The sequence below is a fragment of the Silene latifolia genome, chromosome 2 (assembly GCF_048544455.1).
Source record: "Silene latifolia isolate original U9 population chromosome 2, ASM4854445v1, whole genome shotgun sequence".
Taxonomy (NCBI): Eukaryota; Viridiplantae; Streptophyta; class Magnoliopsida; order Caryophyllales; family Caryophyllaceae; genus Silene; species Silene latifolia.
In genome coordinates, this window is record NC_133527.1 from 147,649,661 (window position 1) to 147,674,430 (window position 24,770).

The 24,770-nt window shown below is 38.3% G+C and overlaps 1 protein-coding gene across 1 annotated transcript; it reads left to right on the forward strand.

The window, feature by feature from the left end:
- The first annotated feature begins 22,350 nt into the window (after positions 1 to 22,350).
- Positions 22,351 to 24,671, forward strand: LOC141643095 (L-type lectin-domain containing receptor kinase S.4). Its single transcript, XM_074452124.1, has 2 exons — positions 22,351 to 24,407; positions 24,501 to 24,671. The coding sequence occupies exons 1-2, from the start codon at positions 22,478 to 22,480 to the stop codon at positions 24,518 to 24,520; spliced, it is 1,950 nt and encodes a 649-aa protein (XP_074308225.1). The 5' UTR covers positions 22,351 to 22,477; the 3' UTR covers positions 24,521 to 24,671.
- The last annotated feature ends 99 nt before the right edge of the window (positions 24,672 to 24,770 follow it).

A 24,770-nucleotide genomic window follows, 5' to 3' on the forward strand; every position in this document is an offset into this window, starting at 1 on the left:
TCCCTTTCCTCTCATGGTGGCTCGCACTCGTTTCTTCATTTTTCCCGGAATGCCATTTCGGGTTTTCATTCCGTCCTCGGCCACCTTCCCATTCTTGCCTTAGGTGCCCACCCTTGTGGGTTTTCACCTAGCCGGGATTTTTTTTTTTTTTTAAAGCATCAAAACGGAAGAATGTACATATTTTACAATCATCTTACTCCCCCACACTTAGATCACACATTGTCCTCAATGTGGAGGAGTACCATCATCTTCTCAAGATTGGTTGTTGGAGGGACCCGAGCCTTCACCTTGCTCATATGTCCCTTGGTGTCTTCTTCTTCTCTCCCTTCTTTCTCTCATCCTTTTCGCCCTTTCATAGGCTTCATCAACTTGGATCTCATCAATGGTTGGTTGGTAATTGGCTTCAATTTGATGGAGGGTCATGCCGAAAATGCCGCGGATGAGGCCGAAGGAGTCCTCTTGTGCGAGGGCATCATGATAGGAGTCTTCCACATATTCGTGGTGCCTTTCATTTTGCACCCCGAATTTATGACTTACTTGCTCTCTCTATTCGATTTGGACATTCCACATGGCTTGATTTTCTTCCATTTGCTTGGCTAGTTGTTGTTGCGAAGCAAAGGTCTCCTCTTGCCGTTTGGCAATCCCCTCAAGCATTCTCATTTGTGCCCTCTTGGCTTCCGCACTCAATCTTTGGTGCTCCATGCTAGCTACCCTCCATTGATCTAAACTCTCAAATCTTGGCGCTTGTTGTTGTTGCCAAGCATGAGAGTTATCAACTCTCCCACTAATCGCCTCCAAAGTCCCCCGGGTCTTGGTGAAGTACTCAAACATTTTTTGTTGCCAAGGGGTGATTGGAGTGCTAGAGCTCCCCCCCCCCCCCCTCAAACATTGGGGTGTCTTGAATAGGTGGGTCACTCTCAATCCTCCCTATCTCCCTCTCCTCTTCACTATCAAGGTGGACAACCGAGGGTGTGGCTAGCCTTCTTCTTTGTACCCTTGGCTCTTGTTGATGTGTATCGGCCGGGCAATAGAAGTGAACGGCATGGGTACCATTAGGAATCGGGCCATCCTTTGGTAGAACCATATAAGGAGTTTTCCCCACTCCCAACCAATTCCATCGAAAATTGATGGCATCTAGGACTTTGATCATGTGTGTTTCTTCAAGTCCTTGGGCATTGTAAAAATGATTTCCCCAAAAGGGGAGTTGGTCATCCGAAGTTGTTCCCACATATTTTTCCACAAAGAGGGTGATTAAACCCCCACCATTAATGTTACCTCCCTTCCTTTTCCTATGCTTCAAGCACGAATCAACAAAGAGTCTTGCCCAATCTGGCACACCTTCCCCTTCCGGGAGTATGGTCCAAATGCACTCCATCACCGAGTCACTAACTTTTGTTGGCTCTCCCATAGAGAAGAACCAACAAGCCAAAATTCTTGTTAAAATACGGATCACGGGGTTGGTGATGGCGGAGAGTTTGTCGTTGTGATCTTGTGTTTGTCTCCCCGTGAGACGACATCAAACTTCATTAAGCTTGCCCTTGGGTGGGTTAACCGGGGAAGGCCTTTCTGTGATTTGTAAAACCTCTCTTACCTCATCAAATGTAATGGAGTTCCACACTTTGTGAAGTCGGAAATTCACTCTCTCATTCGCTCCCTCCCCCGTTTTTGAGATGGTGGAAATGAATTCATAAGTGAAAGATCGGTAAGTGTCATCATATAGGTCCATGTATTTTTCTAACCCCACCCGACTCAAGAGTTGGAAGGTGAGTTCCTTTATTCCTAGTAGTTGAAGGGTTTCACGGTGGAGGAATTTTGTGATGGGGACGGGGTTGTCTTTTTCAAGTTTTCGAAAAATTTTCTTTTGTTCGGCATTGAGTCCCTCATCCCCATTAAACACTTTGGGAGCACTTCCCTCTCCTTGTTGAGTTTTCCTTTTGCCAAAAACCATGGTACCTAACAACAAAGAGTACAACAATACCAACAAAAACACTCAAAACTATTTTGCTCTCTTTGAGGCAATTCAACAAACACCTTCTATGCACTAACTCAAGAAGGTAGAATTGTATGATGTTTGTTGAATACCTCTCCCCTTTCTCAGAAAACAAGTTTGTCCCAGCAACTATAGACTACAATCAACAATTACAATCCAAAATTTTAAACCACAAGATGCTAATTTCGGATTTCTAGCAATAAATTAAGGAAAAAGATTGGAAAACTTGTTATACCTCCCCGAATCCACTTAAAATGCTAGGTGATCGATATATAATGCAAAAACCCCTCCAAGAGTGCTCCAAATGACCTAGAAATCACTTGAAAAAGCTTGAATCCAATGCTTGGAAAGTTAGGGTTTTGGGACGAAATTTGGGGAAAATCAGATTTTTGAAGGACAAAGTGGGCGTTTGATTGTGTTTTGCTGGTTTGAGAGATGAATTTGATGATGAAGTTTGAGTTTGTTGAAATTTTTGATGAGGTTTGATGGATTTTTTGATGATGGGGTGTGGTTTTTGATGAGGGTTGATGATAAGGAATGTCGATAAAAAAGATGAAGGGAAGGTAGAATGTTTGGTAAGTAGGCGATTTTCAATCCCATGGCAGCTCATTGTGCAGGTTGCGCTTTATGGCGCAGGCTGCGCTTTCCGCTGGATGTCGTGCAAAATTGCCACTTTTCAAGTTCTTCCTTTGTTGGAATTTTTAGCCTTCTTTTGTGTTTTCCCTTAATTTGACCCGTGTAGATGGTGTCCCGAGTCATTTAAACTTCCATTACAACTTTGGCACGCTTCCCAAGAAATTTCATCCGACTCCCTTCAAACACTTCAACAAACTATCAAAAGGCTCCATTTGATGCTTATAAACATGATTGTAAATAAATTATAAACATGTTAAAAGTAAATAAATTAACAAGAAAGCGGTAAATTCTACGCTAAAGAGAGAGTATTTACAAAGGTTGTCGTATGTTTATCGTCGATGGCTCGACTTAGTGCTCTTCTTGATCATGTTTGGTAAATGGGGTCTTCCAAGTTGACTTCTTCCACCACTTGTGGTTCCATGCCTTCATGATATTCTTTAAGTCGTTGTCCATTCACTTTGATCATCTTTCATGTGCTTGGGTTCTCAACTTCGACCGCTCCATGAGGGTGGACTTTTCTCACAATGAATGGCCCAAACCACCTTGATCTTAGCTTCCCTGAGAACAACTTTAGCCGATTTTGAAAGACAAGAACCTTGGCACCTTCTTTGAAAACCCGTTGACTTATCATTCGATCATGCCATATTCTAGCTTTCTCCTAGTATATGGCGCCATTATCATAAGAGTCGGTACAGGGACATACCTATTGGTGACATGCCTTTCCATAAATGAGTCGGTACAGGGACATACCTATTGGTGTCTTGTAAGCGGTGTGGTACGCCCAAAGAGCGTCATTTAACCTTTGACTCCAATCTTTCCTAACGGGATTCACTGTTTTTTGTAAGATACCCTTAACCTCCCGATTAGACACCTCCGCTTGCCTATTCGTTTGTGGGTGGTAAGCGGTAGAGACTTTGTGCACAACCCTTTACTTCTTTAACAACCTTTCCATAATCCGATTGCAAAAGTGAGTGCCTCGGTCACTTATCAACGCCCTTGGATAGCCAAACCTCGAGAAAATATGGCTTTGAACAAAACTTGAGACCGTTCTTGCATTATCATTCCGAGTTGGTGTGGCCTCAACCCACTTTGAAACATAGTCTACCGCAAATAGAATGTAGAGATAGCCATCCGATTTGGAGAATGGTCCCATGAAGCCTATCCCCCACACATCAAAGACCTCCAAGTAAAGCATAGGTTGTTGAGGCATTTCGTTCTTTCTTGATATGTTTCCAACCCGTTGGCACTTGTCACAAGTCTTTGTGAAAATGTGAGCATCTTTGAAGATGTTTTCCCAATAGAACCCGCTTTCAAGAATTTTCTGGGCCATCCTTTGGGGTCCAAAGTGACCTCCACAAGCATATCCATGGCAATGTTTGAGGATGGATGGTATTTCTATCCGGCACACATCTTCGGATGACTTGGTCTTGGCACATTTTCCATAAATAAGGATCATCCCATATGTAGAATCGGGCATCTGTAACACCCTGATCCAAACCGGGTCGGGAGCGGTTACGTATGATAGCTCACCAGGCTGTGTACATGGCCCACAGATCAACACGGGTCCTTTATAGCGCATTTTGTCCTCACTCATGCGCATCCCGGAAACCTTCCCAGGAGGTCACCCAAAGACTACTCCCAGCCAAGCACGCTTAACTGTGGAATTCTTTTGCATGGATGACCATAAAAGAAAGTTTACTTTGTTTATACGAGTAGTACTTCCAATCCCTTTAAGCACGAGTCATTTAAGCCATCACTGGACCTCTTCAATTAACGTGGGGTGTTACAAACACCCCCACTTGAAGAACGCAACGTCCTCGTTGCGCTTGGGAGCATAACCGCTAACCCAGAATCCTCCCCCGCTAGGTGGGTGACCACAATGGAGCATATAACAACTGCCTCCCATCACCACACGGTCACAGGGTTGCTCTGATACCACTTGTAACACCCCGATCCAAACCGGGTCGGGAGCGGTTACGTATGATAGCTCACCAGGCTGTGTACATGGCCCACAGATCAACACGGGTCCTTTATAGCGCATTTTGTCCTCACTCATGCGCATCCCGGAAACCTTCCCAGGAGGTCACCCATCCTAAGACTACTCCCAGCCAAGCACGCTTAACTGTGGAGTTCTTTTGCATGGATGACCATAAAATAAAGTGCACTTTGTTTATACGAGTAGTACTTCCAATCCCTTTAAGCACGAGTCATTTAAGCCTATCACTGGACCTCTTCAATTAACATGGGGTGTTACAGCATCGGCCTTGATCTTATTCCTTTGACTTGATGATAAAGAAGTTGTAAACTTCTTAGTCACCATGTAGTTTACCAAGTTGGCATACCATGGCTCCATCATCCTCAAACTATAAAGAGATTCATGAGGCAAACTCCCATCAACTACCACCATCCTTTGCATTTGTTCATCATTGAGTTGTAGTCGACTAAGGTGGTCGGCCACAACATTTGCCAATCCCTTTTTTCTCTTATCTCTATGTCGAATTCACTTAGTAGGAGAACCCACCTCATTAGTCGTGGTTTGGTGTCTTTCTTGCTCACAAGTTGAGTGATGGAATTGTGATCGGTATAGACAATTACCTTGACTCCTAACAAGTATGATCGAAACTTCTCTAAAGCATATACTACCGCCAATAATTCCTTCTTGGTTGTAGTGTAATTCCTTTGGGCATCGTTGAGAAGGGAAGAGGCATATTGAATGACATATGAAGCTTTGTCATCCCTTTGTCCCAACACGGCTCCAATGGCAAAATCGCTTGCATCGGTCATGATCTCAAAAGGTCGATCCCACTTGGGTGCTTGAATGATTGGGGCCGATATAAGTCTCTCCTTAAATATGTCAAATGCTTCCATACAATCATTATCAAAAACGAACTCCACATCCTTGTGCAAAAGTTTGCACAAGGGGTTAGCGATTTTGGAGAAATCCTTAATAAATCTTCGATAGAAACCCGCGTGTCCCAAGAACGACCTCACGTCTCGAGTATTAGATGGATACGGCAAGGTTTTAATCACATCCACCTTTGCCGTATCCACCTAAATCCCTCTTTTCGACACTATATGCCCTAACACGATCCCGCTACTCACCATTAAGTGACACTTTTCAGAATTTAAAATGAGGTGAGAGTCTATGCACCGTGATAGGACCATAGCGGGGTGGTCTAGACACAAATCAAATTAGTCCCCATGGATGGTGAAGTCATCCATGAAGACTTCTAAAATGCGCTCAACATAGTCCGAAAAGATGCTCATCATGCATCGTTGGAAAGTGTCGGGGGCATTGCACAATCCAAAGGGCATGCGGCGGTAAGCATAAGTACCAAATGGGCAAGTAAAGGTTGTTTTGGATTGATCCTCCGGGTGAATGGGGATTTGAAAATACCCGGAGTACCCGTCCAAAAAACAATAGTACTCTTTCCCACCTAACCTCTCTAGCATTTGGTCTATAAAGGGTAGGGGGAAATGGTCCTTCAAAGTGACTTGGTTGAGGCGGTGATAATCGATACACACCTTCCATCCCATTTGTAAACGGGTGGGGATCAATGGCCCTTGGGTGTTTTTGACTACCGTTACCCCCCCCCCCTCCTTTCTTTGGCACAACTTGAGTAGGACTTACCCATTGGGAGTCACTAATGGGGTAGACGATTCCCATTTTAAGGAGCTTGATGACTTCTTCTTTCACCACCTCCATCATAGGTGGATTGAGTCTCCTTTGAGGTTGTCTCACGGGCTTAGCCTTTTTTTCCAACCGAATCTTGTGCATGCAAGTAGTTGGGCTTATTCCCTTAATATCGGCAATGCTCCACCCAAAAGCTTTCTTATGCTCTTTCAACATGGTAACTAACCTCTCCTCTTGCTCCTTTTTGAGTTGGTTTGAGATGATCAATGGGAGAGTATTGTTTACTCCCAAGAATATGTACTTGAGGTGATTTGGAAGAGGCTTTGGTTCATGTTTTGGGGGTCTTATGGTGGAGGGTAGGGGTCTTTCTAGGTCGGCTTCAAGAGGAAAGAATGGGCATTGTTGATTAAAGGAGTTAAGCAAAGCTAGTTTCTCGGGAGTCCAGTCAATTGCGCAGAGTGCGCCATTTTGCGCAGGTTGCGCTCTCCTGCGCAGGCTGCGCTTTCCGTCGGCTCCTTATTTTTGCTATCCTCAATTGCTATCTTCCCAATGAAAAGCTCTTCTTTTTCCAAGTCTTCGGAATACTCCTGCACATCATGAGGCAACAACACACGCAACCCTTCTCTTCCCAAATCATTAGTAAGGGCAACCTCAAGGGGATCCCTTTGACACAATTTATAAACTTGAGAGATAATAGGTTCTATTATATCCAAGAAATAGCAAGAATGCAAATCATTTGGTTGTCTCATAGCATCATATATGTTATAGGTGAGTTGCTTCCAGCCAAACTCCATGGTGAGATTTCCATTGAATACATCAATTTTTGTTTTGGAGGTTTTCATGAAAGGCCTCCCCAAAAGGATTGGAGTGGCCCTCGAGTCAACTTCCATGTCAAGGACATAGAAGTCGGCCGGGAAGGTCAAATGGTCTACCTCTACTAATACGTCCTCCACAATCCCCTTCGGGTATATGTTGGAGCGATCCGCAAGTTGGATCACTACGTCGGTTTTGTTCAAGGGTGCGAGTCCTAAGGTCTCATATAAAGCATAGTGCATAACATTGATTGATGCACCAAGATCTAACATATCATGAGTGAAGCTCTTGTCCCCAATAGAGCATGGTATGGTGAACATTCCCTGATCGTCACATTTTTTTGGAAGTGATTTTTTGAAAATGGCGGAGACATGTTCACTTACCTTTATTACTTTGTGGGTTCCCTTCCTTGGGTTTCTCCTAGGCGTGCAAAGTTCCTTAAGAAACTTTGCATACCTCATAACACCTTTCAAAAGATTAAGTTAAGGGATGTTCACCTCACACTTTCTAAAGGTTTCATAGAGATCCTCATCTCTTTCAAACCTCTTAGAATGTGTGAGAGCATGAGGAAAGGGTACCTCCACAACATATTCTTTTTCAATCTCCTCAATAGGATCTTTGGTGTTGTTGTTTCCCTTCCTTCCTTTGTCATTTCTCAAGGGACTCTTTACTTCTTCTCCATTAGCTTTTAAGAGCGTCTCTTTCTCTTTTTCAATCACAAGCTCCTCTTCTAGTTGTTCCTCAACTTCCACCACCTTGTCTCTTGACTTTGCCTTACTCTTTTTCTTTGGAGGAGACTCTAGAGTTCTCCCCTTCCTCAAGGTCATTGAGCTTGCATTTTCCTTTGGTGGAAATGTTGTAGATGGAATCGAATTGGAGTTATTTTGATTGTTCTTGGCCATCTCTTGTGCAAGTTGGCCAAGTTGAATCTCAAGATTTTTCACCCTAGCATCACTTGCAAGCTTGTCCGCATCCATCTTGTCAAACCTTTTGGTATTTTCGGTTTGCCCTTTCATGATCAACTTAAACATATCTTTTGTAGATAAATCTTCATCTCCTTGAGAGGAAGAGCCCCCTCCTTGTTAGAAATTGTTGTTACCTTGAAAATTTCCTTGATGTCCTTGGTTTCCAAATTGGAAGGATCCTCCTTTTGCTTGTTGAAGATTGTTGTTTCTTTGATAATTTGTGCTTTGACCTTGTGAGTTGGAGTTCCTCAAGTGATTGAATTGGCCATTTTTAAAGCTTCTTGAGGTATCCCCTCCCCAAGAAAGGTTGGGGTTGTCCCTTGACCCAATGTTGTAAGTGTTGCCACTTGGGTCATACTTGTAATACCCTCCCCCATTGGGGTTCCTAGAGTTATATTGACCATGCATCATGGCACTCACATTTTCCTTGCTTATCCCTTGTTCTTCCATGATGGGGCAACTCTCCATCGGGTGTGGACCTTGACAAAAATTGCACTCCAAATTAGATCCTTGTGCTCCTCCTTGATTGTTTCCCACTAGTTGAGCAACCATTTTTGTGAGATCATCCACGGTTTTCTCAAGCTTGTGGTTGGAAGAAGAAGAAGAAGGTGTCTCAATGGAGTTAAGAGTCTTTGACCCCCGGCTTCTTCCATAGTTCCTTGTGCTAGCGGCCAACCTTTCTATGATCTCATTTGCCTCCGCCACGGAGTAGTTGTCAACCCCACCACCCGTAGCGGCATTCACCATAATTTGATATTGTTGAGTGAGGCCATCACAAAAGTTAACCAAAAGATCATCACCACTTAGCCCATGATATGGGCATTGAGCAACCAACTTCTTGAATCTCTCCCAATACTCATACAAACTCTCACTTGCATCTTGTTCCGGAGAGGTGATGGCTTTCTTTGCATGATTATGTCTTGAATCGGGGTAGTATTTTTCAAGGAAGGCCGCTTTCATATCCTTCCAAGTACGGATTGTACCCGGTTGAAGGTAAAACAACCAATCCTTTGCCGCATCTTGTAGTGAGAATGGAAAGGCTCGCAACTTAAATTGGTCCTCTGTGACCCCATTGGGAATGGCACCTTCGCACATCATATGAAATTCGGAAAGATGGCGATTTGGGTCATCTCCCGCATGTCCATGGAACTTTGGAAGGTTGTGGATGAAATAGCCTTTTAATTCAAAATTTGCGTTGGCCCCCATGGGTGGGTAGGCTATGCAAAGAGGTTGGGTGTCATAATTCCTTGCCCGGAGCTCCCTAATAGTCCTTGTATCATTCGCCATGGTAGGATATTGCACTTCTATAGGATCAACCGAAAGTGGTTCAAATGTCTCTTCTTCAAATTGGTCTCCCCTTTGAGGTCTTTGATACCACGGATTAGTGAACAACCAAGAGTATGCTCCGAATGAGTCTTCTTCAATGGGAGTGAAATCACCACCTTGTTGAGAACTAGGCATAAACCTTGACACTACACAAAATAAATTAGAACTACCACTTACTTCTAACAACAAGAAGGAGATAAGAACAACTAGACATAAATTTCACAACTCGAGCTTTTAGCTATGTTACCCTTCCCCGGCAACGGCGCCAAAATTTGACAAGCTAAATACTAGGTGTCGTAAAAGCTATAATTAACCTACCAAATTAACAATTTATAACCTAGACTTGACTCTACTAGCTTCAAATTAAAACAATATTAAAGTGGAAGCAAATGGTCGAACCCAAGAGAAGGATGTTGAACTAATGCTTGAATTGTAAACTATGTAACAACTAATGATGAACCTATGGACTAATTAAGACACTAACACAATTAAGACTTACTAACTAAATTTATCAACAAACAATGGTTATGAACAATGGTAAACAAGTGATGACATTAATGGAGAAAGGCATTTGATTGGAAACAAGCATAACAAAATTAAAGATGTAAACTTTCCTAAGAATCAAACCAACAAACACTTGATATGCAAAGATCAATATAAGGGGTAAACTTGGTGTAACAAGGCTCAACAACTACTTCCTAAGCATAAAGATCCTCTCTATTTCTTCCCTTAACAATTACTCAACTACTTATGTAAGATAGTGACTACTTACTCCTAAGCTAGAGTAGTTGGTCCTACTAATATGGTCACCTAATTGAAAACCACAACAAGGTTTGCATAAGAGAGCATTAAGAACAAAAGCCAAACAAAAGTGTCAAGATTAATCCTTTAGGAGGCTTAATCCAACTATCCCAAAGATTAACATACAAGTTCCACTCACAAAGATACAAACTTTAATCCAACTCCATAAAGATGCAAGCTTGCTACAAGGATTGCAATAGTAAGATGATTAACATGCAAGGTTCATGACTCCTAACATAATAGCATCCAACATGAACAATGAAAACAAGGAAACATGTAATAATTATTGAGGAAAGATTAAGAGGTTCTTACAAACTTAAGGAGAGTAGTGTCTCACCAAATTACACCAAGAAAAAGGTCTAGCCTTCCATAATCATGGATGAATCCAAGAATTATGGAAAGGTTGACATGAAAATCCAATAAAAGCTTACAACTTTCACCCAAATACTAAGTATTCTTCTCATACAAGTCTTTTTAAGATTATTCAATAATTAGGTTCTCTCTAGGTCTTCAAATGCATGGGGTTTATATAGGGGTGCACTCATCTCTAGGTTAAGTTGTCTCAAGTAAGCCCAAAATACAGACTTATTGAGCCAAGCCCATGTTTAAAACAGAATTGCGCAGGCTCCTCTGAAGGTGGCGCAGGCTGCGCTTTGGCCTAGACTCCATCGTAAAACTTCCAATTTTTGCTTGATCCTTTGCTTTCCAAATTTCACTTGTCATTGCTTGTTTGGGGTGGACTTCTTATCTTGGTCGATACAAAATGAAATCTTCACCTTGACTCTTTGACACAGATGCTTGACTTGCCTTAAGAGGTGAACAATCCAAGATTAAGCTCTTCGTGACCCAAAACTACAAGGAAGTGGAGTAAGCCGGCATGTCCAAGATTAGTGCATAACTTGACCACAAAACTTGAATAAATGACCTAAAAAGTCACACTAGACACGACATATTTGACACTATCAATATATTTAAGTGATTTTCTAATATCCTAATATCACTCTAATTTTATCACAGTTCCTTAAATCGTGTATTCTAACCCAAATTCGTAAATTAATTTTTTGTTTACAAAAGTAGTGACTTTAGCATTAACTGGAAGATATTATAGAACACAAATGCTGTAGTTGCTCTCAGTTTGACTGTGAATTGCCAATTCAGTGTTGAGACTTCATTTAGTATTCCGTACTTGTTAGTCAATACTTTGACAGTTGACACACAAGATAGGATAGGATAGTGAGTGAGCGTGGCTTGCGACCATTGACTTGAAGAGCAGTTCACGACTTCACGTGATGTGTGACACACCTTCCCTTCATCTTTGACCAACTTGCTAATTGCGTACGTAATTAGGCCCTGTTCTTTTGGACTTAAAGTCACTTAATTTTAGTTCACTTTATATCTTATAAGTTCAATTCAGTTCAATTCAGATCCTATAAGTTCAGTTCAGATCCAACAAATTCAGTTCAGTTCAGATCCTATAAGTTCAGTTCAGTTCAGTTCAGATCATATAAGTTCAGTTCATAAAAATTCAGATCCTATAAATTTAGTTCAGAAAAGCTATATACGGAGTATTATTTTTAAAGACCGATACAAAAACATTTGACATTAATTATTCGATACATACATTATTATTTTAAAAAAAATCACTCCTCTCATTAATAATTTCAGCGTCACAATAGATTTGGGCATGTTTGATAAAAAGCGAAATAAGGCCATGTATTAGGTACGAAACAACATAGTCAAAAACATTTGGCGAGGTAATGGATCCGTTGTTAAGAGTGATAGTGAAGATGAAAGTGATGAGAATTATGATCGATAATATGGAAATAAATGGTTAGAAAAAAAAGATATAATATGTGATTTATTTGTTATCGTAATGTAATCGTAGTATAATGTATGAACAAACCAATGCATATAAAACGGAAAAATGTTATTATTTTACCTTGTGTTTTAGACTATAATTTTTTTTTATCAATGTTCTCTCTTGGCAAGTAGTAGTAGTAATAATAATAATAATAATAATAATAATAATAATAATAATAATAATAATAATAATAATAATAATATAGTTAAGTTATATAAAATAAAATAAAATAAAGTTAAGTTCGGCTCCTATAAGTTCAGTTCAGAAAAGTTCAGATCTTATAAGTTCATTTCAGTTCAGATCCTATAAGTTCAGTTCAGATCCTATAAGTTCAGATTAGTTCAGATCCTATAAGTTCAGTTCAGTTCAATTCAGATCCTATAAGTTCAGTTCAGTTCAGTTCAGTTCAGATCAGATTTATTTCAGTCCAAAAGAACAGGGCCTTAGTTGTTGTTGAGTACGATTATCTTCTACCAATCGTTTGGATAATTCCTATCGTTTAAAATTGTCTCATAAATTAACCTTTTTCTGATTTCATTTTCATTTTTAAGGGTTGAGATTAAATCGGTAACTTTTCTTTTGAGGTGGTTAACACAAGTTGTTACCTGACCTCGAGCTCTACCATTGTCTTCTTGGTGAACTTGTAGTGTTCTAGCAAAGGTATGTATGATAGGCATAGTACTAATTGGTGATGATTGATTGGTGTGAAAAAATGGGATTCGGACAGAACCCGTATTTGATTTCCGGATAAGTGTTCGGTGGCTTTAAGACGGATAATAACTTAAACTTTGTAAATATTTGAATATGCATTATCTATACTACCTTTTCTTTTTCCGCAGGTTGAACGAATTGATCAATTAGATAGATGACCCATAAACATCTCTACTTAGGTTGTAAATGAGTTGAGTCCGCTCGACAAGCCCTCGGGATCGGCACTGTCAAAGCTCGGCTCGAGATCGATCAAATAAAGTTCGAGCCAAGTTGAGCCCAAACCAAACTGAGTCTGAGCACACTAATGCTGGACTCGAAGGCTCGTTTGAGCTCGTTATTTTTTAAATTACTTTGTTTTTATGAATATGTTACTAAAGTTATATCAATTTTATGATAAATTAAATAAAATATCGGTTTTTAGAAAAGAAAACAACATAGCAAGTGTTAATTTAAGCTAATTAACGGAAAATATTACTAGCTTCACTTGGAATTTAAACTCAAAAATTACGTTAGAATCAATATAATATTCAAGAAAATGATACTCAAATAAAGCCCGAGCACGAGTTAGGCTCGTAAAATGTTGTATGAGCCGATTCCGAACCTTAATTTTAAGAGTTCGGGCTTGGGTTTGAATTCGATTTACAATATGTGTGGAGCTCAATCATAAGACCATCCCCAAGCAGAAGGTCGAGATAATCGGGTCACCAATATTTTTCCTCTTAATCACACCTTAATTATCTCGACCCACTTTTATCCTCTCAAGCAGAAGGTCACAACCTAGGTCAGCAACCCAATTATTTTCCACTTTCCAGCCAATGAGAGACTGCCACCTACCGGGTCACCATACTCAACCAAAGGTCACCTTCCCTTTGTTTTGATGGTTGTACTTTTTTTTGTTTTCAGCCAATGGGAGAGCGCCACCTACCGAGTCACCAACAAGGTCACCAACTCAACTCAAGGTCACCAATTGACCCTGAGTTATTCAAGGTCACCAAATTACCACCTTAATACTCCTTAATTACCGTCATTAGTATGACCCAACAAGATCATAACCCAGTTGGTGACCTTGCTTGGGCATGGTCTAAGAGAGCTCGAGTTGAGCTCGACTCACTTATACCAGGCTCTACTTATCTAACACCAAACAAAAGCTATCTCTTGTTAATAAAGTATAATACTGCTGTACAAGTTTGATTAGTGCTGCTATTATTACGCTAATGACCAAGCCAAATAATAATTTAAAAGTAACAAATTACGATTGGATAATTAATGACATGCGTGACTAAACTAATTTCCACGGACAAGCGACTTGAAAATGAAGTACCACGTTTGTACCAAATCGAATAAGACGTCAGCCGTATAAAACAGCAAGCGATAGGCTTGATTACACCTTGTAGTCTTGTACTCCCTCCTATCCATCGTTTTTTTCCCCTTTGAAGTGGGCACGGGGATTAAGGGTGGGGAGTATAATATTGATAAATATATGAGTGGGGTTTGGTAATTGGAGAGAGGTATGAATAATTATGATTAAATATTAATAAAGGTGATGAGTGGGGTTTGGTTATTGGAGAGAGGTAGGAATAATTAGAATTAAATATTAATAAAGTATATAGTGGGGTTTGGTGAGTGGAAAGAGGTAGAACTGTAGAAGTATAATATTAATAAAAACTTTCTCAAAAAGGAAAGGGGAAGAAAACCAGAATAATCCGTTTTAGGAAATAGGGAAGAAAAGAGTGGATAGGAGGGAGTACTACTTATTTTCTGTTTTAAAGTTGCCGACTTGCTGGATGTTGACCCTTAATAATTACTCTATTCTATGGAGTATATGCTTAGTATTATAATTCGGGTTTGCTAAAGATCGCCCCTAGTTTTACTCATATCGCCCCTAAATATTACCTTTTTGCCCTTGTGTAATTAAAACCCCATTTACCTTCCTTTTTACTCATTTTCGATTTTAAATTTAAAATTTCAAAAAAACCGCTTCATAAATTAACAAAAACAAAACCGTCTCAAAATAATACGAAATAGGGATTTAAATTGGACTAAATTTGACGAATAAAGCCAAAATACTTCAAACGATCATAACTTTGTGCTCAGGTGTCCGATTGTGACGAATTTTTTTTTCAAATCACTTAACTCGACGAGACGAACGCAATGCAAAAAAAAAAAAAAAAAAAAAAATTTGAGAAATGGTCCATTCGTGTAAAAAACACGAATTGACCTAGGCCAATTCTTGTGGTTTACACGAACCAGCCTGGGCCAATTCGTGTAATCCACATGAACTGGCCTAGGCCCATTCGTGTGATTTACATGAACTGGCCAAGGTTGGTTCATGTAAACCACATGAACCGGCCTAGGCCTGTTCGTGTTTTTCGCATGAATGGGCCCGCTTTCCAATTTTTTTTTTTTTTTTTTTTTTTACCTTTGCGTTCGTCTCGTCGAGTTAAGTGATTTGAAAAAAAAATTCGTCAAAATCGGACACCCGAGCACAAAGTTATGATCATTTGAAGTTTTTACGTTTCTAATCGTCAATTTTGTTTCGAATTTAATCGTGCTTGATTATTAATTATCGTAAAATGGGTCACCGCCATTCATATGTTGAATTATCGATAAAAAATAGTTTTGAAAATGCGTTAGAGTAAAGGGCAAAATTGGAAAGTAAAATGAATATTAGGGGCGAGATGAGTAATATAGGGGCGATCTTTAGTAATTTTGTTATAACTATCACAAATTTTCATTTACAACGGACAATCTTCATCTTAAAGTTACAATGAGTTACATAATTACCACTTTTATATCAAAGAGTCTTGCTGAAGACGGGTCGGAGCAAGTGACAGGTAATGCCACTCACAAAACGGATAGCGGGGATAAGGTGGGGGCACCCCCATGTGCTTCCCTCTCTCCTCTATTTGGGTCATTTGTGAGAGAAAATGGTATCCGTCACTCCAAAGTGACGGATACGTGACGTCTTCAATGAGATTTTGTGCTTTTATATATAGGACAAAAACAAAATGTCCAAATATTAACAAAAGATTTGTCTTTAAACTTTACTAGTTTTACACTCGTGCACAAAATGCACGGGTATACATATATAATAAAATAAAATTCAATAGTATATACTTTGAACTTATATACGGAGTACAATTTTTTAAACATGAGCGGATATACACAATTCCTCTAATAATTGTTGTTATTTTTTGTTTAAGATCGTCTTAACATAAGACGATTTTTACATACGATTAAAATAAAAGTGAAAACGAAAAAAATTTCAAGCACAAAATAAAATAGAGGTGGAAACAAAAAGAGGCTATGAAAAAATTAAAATTAAGTCAATTTTAAGCAAGACTAATTAATTATTATTAATGTGTAGGCCTCATATATCATAAATTTTTCGCAATTTTTTCGATGGTGCCTTGTGAAATTAGTCGTTCGCCCCCCTAAAATTTTTCGCCTCTCTAAGTTCAAATTCTGGCTCCGCCACTGCCTACACTTCACCAATATACAACACTCGGCCGACTAAATTGATACTCTCTCGCTCTTCCTTCTTACTCAGTCGCACTTATTAGTCCTCTCTTTGATCTTCATCGTGTTATTTTTTGTCACTTAAAAGCGCCATTTAATTCTCACCTCATATAAACAAAAACCCAATATACATCATCGTCTGAACACCGATCTCTCCCATCAATCCGAATCAGTCTCAATCTCACCATTAGGGGTTCATGAAGTGTAAAGTGTAGACTATAAAAATTTCAAAAAAGTATGTATGACTCCCCTTTGCAGACGATTTTTGACGTTTGAAGACAATATAATCAAACATTTGCAATTGATAATCTTGTATAAGCATATTTACCATATTTAATTTTTCAATCTCATTTTTTTTTTGGAAATAAATATTGATATTATTCTTATATAATAATAATAATATACAAGATGACTTTTTCTTTTTAAATTCATTTATAATTTAGTTTTTCCGTTAAAAAAATAACCCCGATATTCTATTTAATCTGCAAATCAGACCCGTCATTAATGAATGAGTGGTATAAATTTAATAATTTGTAATTGAGTTATTTAATGAGCAAGTATATGTTTACCAAATTAGGAAAAAAATGAAATTTTTTACTTTTCAACCTTCCAGCTAATTAATTATTTGACAATATTTTTTTTTTTTTAATTTTTTTAATTTAGTAATATTAGTGATTAAAATGTAAATTTTAAACATGGTTTGATAGTTTGGAAATAAAAGACTTGATATTGAGTGGTGTAGGGGTGGTTAACAGTGCGGGTCGGTCGGGTGCGGGCAATGACCAAGGGCGGGGGCGGGTCAGGGTTTTGGGAGACCCGGAACTGGCCCGGGTAAGGGGATGGGGCGGGCCGGGTTGAGGCGGGTCGAACCGGGTCGGGTCAGAAGTGACCCGTGAGGCGGGTCAAGGGCGGGTTTATGGACGGGTTTTGACGGGCCGGGTTTGACATTTGGGGACCCGGAACCGGCCGGATATAGGGTCGGGTCGGGCCGGGTACATGCCCGGGTCAGGGGGCCGGTTTCATCCACGGGTCACAGGCGGGCCGGGTCCGGGTTAGCAAGGCCGACCCTCACTGTTGACCACCCCTAGAGTGGTGAGGTAGGGAATGAAAGAAGTTTCTTGCATCCCTAAAAATTAGGAGTCAATAGCATTGCTCTAAATGCTTTGGCTTTTATAGATAGGGGATTTATGCAAGTGAGTGTATTTAGCCTGTTTTAATCTCAAGACTGCGGATGTATTAGTCTTAAGAGAGAGTTATTGATTAACTAGTATAGATCCCGCGCAAATGCGCGGTTTTTAAATAGAGATATTTGAGAATTTAACGATTTTATCACTGTAATAACTCCATTTGAAATTTAATTATGAAATTTACTTTTAGATAGAGATATTAGAGAATTTAAAAATTTTACCACTATAATAACTCCAATTGAAATTTAATTAAGAAATATTGTTATTGTATCATTATGTTCAATAAAGACGTAATATAAACGTGAAGGAACGACATTCAAAATACAATCAGATAAAGAATAAAAAAATATTTGCATCATAGATCGGGTGTTGGTTTTTCTTTTCAAATGAAGGGTTTCTTCAAAAAACCAGAGTTAGCCGAGTAGCTCGAGCATGAGTGTTTATGAAAAGCCAAAAAATGGAAGGACATGTGTTGTAATAAATATATTTATGCATATGTTAAATTAAAATTTTTTAAAAATTAACCAAAGTTTAAATGTTCACATAGTATGGAGCAGAGATAGATATTAAGTTAAACGGTAAGAAAACGTATGTTATTCGTAAGTTTTTCCTTTTAGAAGTAAAAAAAAAAAAAAAAAAAAAAAAAAAAACAATCTATGAATACTCTCAACTTGTAATACATTTGTTTCAAAAGACATAATAATAGAATTAATTAGAACGTATTTGCTAAAAAAATGTTCGTGGCCATCATGTTTAGTTTCAAAATATAATACCAAAAAAAAAATATATATAATAATAATGAAATATTTCTATCACATCTTACCTATAATTAAAGCAATTTCATTTATATAACAAAATTAAAAAATCGTTTCAATATGTTCACATAGATTGAAAAAATATTACCCCTTTTAAACGGAATAAAATTATCTATTGCATAGAATAGTTGCCTTAATTGTAGATATGATATAATTTATAATGAAGCATATTTATAGCAAGTCATTTAGGCGGGAAATTTTAAGAAACTCTTATTCTTTTAGTATAAGGGGATTATATAAGCGATTTCCGTTGGATTATCCCTAAGTGTGTAGCATTCTTATTCATTATTTTGTTAGCAAGACAAAATGATTGTTTTTAGAATTTTTGTATTTATATTATGGTTATTACAAAAATATTAACAATCGCCATCAAAGCAAGACTTATATAGTTATTAATAATAAAATGTTGCTAATCTTTATGTGTCGTCCTATCAAGAAATTGAGTGAGATACACTTTCTAGTTGTAAATCATAGTCAAGGGGATCAGTTGATAAATTTCTACGTAGATCTCTCTCCCATAAATTTCTACGTCTTCATGGCGTAAGTGTATTTTGTTGCAGGTACTCTTTCGAAGTTCAGTTAATAAAGAAGAAGAAAGAATTGTTCGCTCAATTGGCCGGCTTCGATCGTCCCGTTAAAAAGCCTAATTTGTTTGTCAACCCCATATGTAGTTTAATTGCTTATTATAATAATGTATTAATAAAATCCAACTCCGAGATTTGGATAGGTATTGTGTAAGGAACTTTTTTTCTTACTACTGCAAAAAAAAAAAAAATTGTAAATGAGGTAAAACATCGGTAAAATACTAATAGATCGTAAAATCGAATGTATTTCTTAGGTTGAAATGGGTTGATATGACAGGAGAATAGAATCCGTGAAGATGAGATCAAATCTACTCGAGATCGGCTCGTTCAAAGCTCGGCTCGAGTTCAGGCTCGGCTCGAGAGTTAACGAGTCAAGCCGAGCAAAGGTTGGCTCGACTCGAAAAGCTAGCGAGCGGCTCGAACTTATGTGAATACATAAGATATTGCTTATATTTTATAAAAAAAAAATTATCATGATTATATTTTTGTATGACACATATCAAATGTCTCGCTGATTTGCCAATATTTTTACTTATAACCTTCGAGTCATATTATTAAAAATATCGAAAGAAAAAAAAATAAACAGCTTTATATAGGCTGGATTTAGGCTCGAGTTTGGCTCGAGCTCATGTTATAGCTCGCAAGCTTTATAACGAGCACATTTTTTTCAAGCTCGGGTAAGCACGAGATCGGCTCGAACTCGAGTTTTGATTCTTGAGCACAAGCCGAGCAAGACCAAACTTGGGCTCGGCTCGTCTCATTAACACCCCTAGACTGAGTATTATACATAGACGAAAGTGGACAGAGTTGAACACTTTATAAACCGAGTTACTCCTCTACGATGAAACCTACTTAGGGGGTGTTTGGTTCAAGCATTGTAGGTATGAGGTATGGGTTTGGAATGAGTTAAACTCATACTTTGTGTTTGGTTCACTATTTTTGTAATTTGATACCCATACCTCAAACCCATGAGGTATAGGTTTCTCATAGCCAAGGGGGGAGGTGGGTATGAGAATGATACCTTGGGTATCACATCAAAGATGAGTATTGGAAAAAAATTAGCATTAAAAAAAATTATTTTTTCCTCACAAAACTAAATATATACATAATTATTTTTTTTCCCGAATTCTTTCTTTTCCGTGAAAAATATAAACGATGATTTTTCTTGAACATTTTTAATAATATTTAAGAATAGAAATAATAAGATATTAAAAAAAGATCAAAATATGTAAAAAAAACTATATTCAAGTTTTTAACTAATTATTTTATGAAAATTTAAAGGAGAAAATTACATAAGTAAATGGTACTAATTCTAAATAGAAGTTTAATCTTAAGAGGTCTTCTGCATTTCGAACTCGGGGCAATTGGTGGAAAACAAAGCCTTTATCATTGAACCACAGACTGTTTATTTATTAAACATTTAATGGAATAATATTTACTTATCTACTATTCAACAATAATTGGGGTAATAAAAATCTGTCTTCTATACCATTTTTTTTGTTTTGTTTGGGGTAGCGGCCGCCACTCCTTGCTATTAGGTGGGTCCGCCCCCTGCTAGCTGGTAATACCTCAGATTCTTCTGTGGTGAAGAATGTTTCAAGGGTACGTGAGGAATGTAGTCTCAGGATACTTGTTGTTGGGTCAGAGATACTCATTACTTGTTACAGTCTCACTACATATTGATTGAATTATGCATGAAGAGATTATGTTCTTATCGCTGATCGTTTAAGGTCCTAAAAATCATACTTGAAATATGAGTGTATATCTCCAACCCTTGATTTAGGAGTTGAAAGAACCGTGGGAAACCGGACTGTACACTTACAATGTCTCTTAAGAAACAAAACTTTCAACAAAAGGTCGCATTAATGTAGATGGTCTTCCTTGCAAATGGCATGTTTTAAGGTTGGATTACAACTGTGTACCGTGCTTGTAGTTATTGTCAAGAAAAAGATCATAGATAATTTTGTCTTAAAAGTAGTGGGAGATTTTGTTGATTTGATTTTCACCGCTATTTTTTTACCGACTGAATATCATTTGCTAAAAATATTGCAAGCATTTTCTAAAGAGGCAAACCAATCTATAAACAATTTTCTCTTAAATTTGGTACTATTTTTACAAAAGATTGTTTGAAATAATACATTTTAGCCTCGAGTCGGTAAAATTCGAGTATGACAAATCAATTCAAATTTTCGGTTATATTTAAATACGAGTCAATATTGCAAGGTGCATGAATATACCCCTAAAGGCTATGGTAAATCATCTTCGTTTCTTTCTCTCAAATTTTCCATTCCATTGCTTACTTTTAGTTATAAAATGGTGGAAAGTTGGATTTCTCTTGGGATGATATTAGGGTTTGGAGTGAAGATTAGAGAGGACATTGAAATACGCTATTTATTGATTTGAGATTGTAAAAAGAGTGAATGGGTTTTTAAAGATGGAGGAAAGAGCTCAAGGGGGAGAGCGGTAGAGAAAGGGAAATAGGAATAACAGGGCTTGCTTATCAGAGATTAAAAACGGTGTGTTGTCATGTCAAAATGGCCAAAGTGATGTAAAGTTTAGATCTAAACAGCTCCTTACCCACTTTTTAGTAAGGTGGGTAGATTTAAATACGAATATACAGCTAAAAGTTATGGAGACTATTTGAAAATAAAACTGATAGTCCAAATTTGACATGACAATTTGGAATTAGAGACTGAAAAGTTGGTTATACTCCGAGAGTCCAAAACTAAGCCCTACATTTTTGTCAGAAAGAAATCTCATCTATTTATAAGTAGGTAATGTAGATGAGAAAATACATAAAAAAATATATGGGTAAAGATCCTCTCCATGTCATAAAAAAATGGAAGTCCATTATTTCTAAACGGTTCAGATTAACTCTGGGCCTAATCGGATGGTTTAAATACCGGGTACTATGTATCATGTTTATAAATTTAAAATACCGAGTATTATGTACAAAATGTTAAAGTTAAAGGATATCATGTGAATTTTTCATAGAAAAAATGAGGTAAATTTGACTCGGTTAAAAGTAGTCACAAATTCTCATTGAAGACATGACATATCCGTCACAAGCGACGGATACCATTTTACCTCACAATGTATCCACTTTTTCTCTCTCTGCAACACTATTCATGTGGTCCCCTTTCTCCACTAACCCATTTTGTTACCATTTTATCTCACAAAATATCCGCCACAAATGGTAACCCGTCACAAGGGAGACCAATTGGAAAGTAGTAGACTTATATTTAGCATTTTATACATCATTTTTGGTTTCATTTGAAGCACAAGGTGCTACTCCCCTAGTACACATTGATTAGTGACTATACTACAACAACTGCCAGAGTGCCAGACAGACAAGAGCGCAAATGTACCAAAACAATCAACTTGGAATTTACTGCTAGTCTGCTACAGTATTAATTTTCCTACTTAAAATTTTAATTTAATGGATTGACAGGTCCCATTTATATGATTATGTATTTAATGGAATATAGATATAGACACATAGTGTAGTGTATTCCCATGTGAAACCTGAGCCTCCAGTTTCTCCATTTTCTTACTTTACAGCCACTATACTCTTTCTAAATGTCTCCAAACTCAACCAAACCCTAGATATGCTTAGTTAGTTCAACACCCAATTCATGCTAATGTTAATGGCCTCAAAGATTAATTCTTTCTGGGTTTTTCTCCTTCTACTTGTAGTAAAAATCCCAAAATTTGCTCAAAGTCAACAGCTTTTTTACAGTGGATTTAAGCATGCAGGTAACAGTTTAAGCTTGAATGGAGTTGCTCAGATTCAAAATAATGGCATTCTTCAGCTAACAAATGACACAAAAAGGCTTCTTGGTCATGCATTTACTCCTAATAGAGTAAGGGTAAAAAGGTCAAATGGAAAAGCTTATTCCTTTTCATCAATCTTTGCTTTTGCAATTGTTCCTCAGTTTCAAACTTTAGGTGGGCATGGATTTGCCTTTGCCTTTTCTCCTAGTAAAGAGCTACCTGGTGCTCTTCCTAGTCAATATCTTGGATTACTTAATAGTACTGATAATGGTAATCTTACTAATCATGTGTTTGCAATTGAGTTTGATGAAGTTCAAGATTTTGAGTTTAAGGATATTAATGATAATCATGTTGGTGTTAATATTAATAGTATGATTTCTAATGCTTCTGCTACTGCTGCTTATTATGTTGATGGGAATTCAACTGCTCAAAATATTACTATGAAAAGTAGAGAAACAATTATGTGTTGGATTGAATATGATGCTGATGTTAATCAGTTGAATGTTACTCTTTCCCTGTCGTCTCGAAAACCAAATAGGAGTATGTTGTCTTATGATGTAGACCTTTCTCCTATTTTGGATGAGTTTATGTATGTTGGGTTTTCTGCTTCAACTGGTTTACTAGCAAGTTCACATTACATCATGGGGTGGAGTTTTAAGATAGATGGTCAAGCCACCCCTCTTGATTTATCTTCGCTTCCGAAACTTCCTAAAGTGAAAAAGACCAACTTTGGGTTGATTTTAGGGGTGTCACTAGGATCTGTCTTCGCATTTTTCATTGCTGTGGGATTAGCTATTTATTTATTCTGGTGTTATAAGAATCGAGATGTGATTGAATCTTGGGAACTTGATATTGGTCCTCATAGATTCCCTTACCAAGAGTTAAGGAAAGCTACAAAGGGTTTTAAAGAGAAACAATTGCTTGGTTTTGGTGGGTTTGGAAGGGTTTACAAAGGGACCCTTCCCAAGTCCAAAGCCGAGGTGGCTGTTAAAAGAATATCCCATGAATCAAGACAGGGATTGCCAGAGTTTGTGGCTGAGATTGCCAGTATTGGCCGTCTCCGACACAGGAATTTGGTCCAGTTACTTGGGTGGTGTCGGCGTAGGGGAGATTTGATCCTTGTTTATGATTATATGCCAAATGGAAGTTTGGACAAATATCTATTTGATAACCCTCCAATTGTATTGAGCTGGGATCAAAGGTTTAAAATCATCAATGGGGTAGCCCAAGGATTGTTGTATTTACATGAAGGGTGGGAGCAAACTGTGATACATAGAGATATCAAGGCAGGGAATGTTTTGCTTGATGCTGACTTTAATGGTAAGTTGGGTGATTTTGGTCTGGCCAAGTTATATGAGCATGGGACCCATGCTAGCACTACCCGGGTCGTTGGGACACTTGGGTATTTGGCACCAGAACTGACTCGAACTGGGAAGCCCACCCCGGCTTCAGACGTTTTTGCCTTTGGGGCATTGATATTGGAGGTAGCTTGTGGTAGGAGGCCGATTGAGCCCAAGGCGTTACCAGAGGAGTTGATCTTAGTGGATTGGGTTTGGGATAGATGGAAGAAAGGGGCTATACTTGAAGTAATGGACCCTAAAATGAAGGGTGATTATAATGAGATTGAAGCGGCTATAGTGTTGAAGTTGGGTTTAATGTGCTCAGCTGAAGCTATTGATCCCCGGCCTACGATGAGGCAGGTGGTGAGGTACTTGGAAGGCGAGATGGCATTGCCAGACGTGGTGGCGGACCCCGGAGGATATAACGGCAAACGAGGAAAGCCCGGAAATGGTACCGGAGAATTTGAAGATTTTCTACATACATATTCTGCTACTTCTTATATGAATATTGAAGGTGGTTCAGTGTCTTTGTTGTCTTTGTCAGGTGGAAGTGAAGGCAGGTAGCCAGAGACCAGAGGAACGGAATTCCGTCACTATGCGATTCAAGATTTTTCCATCAATCTAAATTTGTTTAGAAATTAATTGCTTTGGATTATAATGTAAAATTACTAACTTTTCGGTTGTGCAATCAAAGTTTTAGATGGTTTTCTTTTAAGCTTTCGTCTTGTATATAATTTGTAAACTTCCCGCTGAACTTGTACTCTTTCTTGAATCACTATCATTACCAAAAACACAAAAGGGGTCCAAGATGAAT

Bases quoted from the DNA above. Each gene is read 5' to 3' on its own strand.
- LOC141643095 (XM_074452124.1), top strand. From the start codon at position 22,478: ATGCTAATGTTAATGGCCTCAAAGATTAATTCTTTCTGGGTTTTTCTC. The intron at 24,408-24,500 runs GTACCGGAGAAT...TGTCTTTGTCAG, and splicing joins ACGAGGAAAGCCCGGAAATG to GTGGAAGTGAAGGCAGGTAG.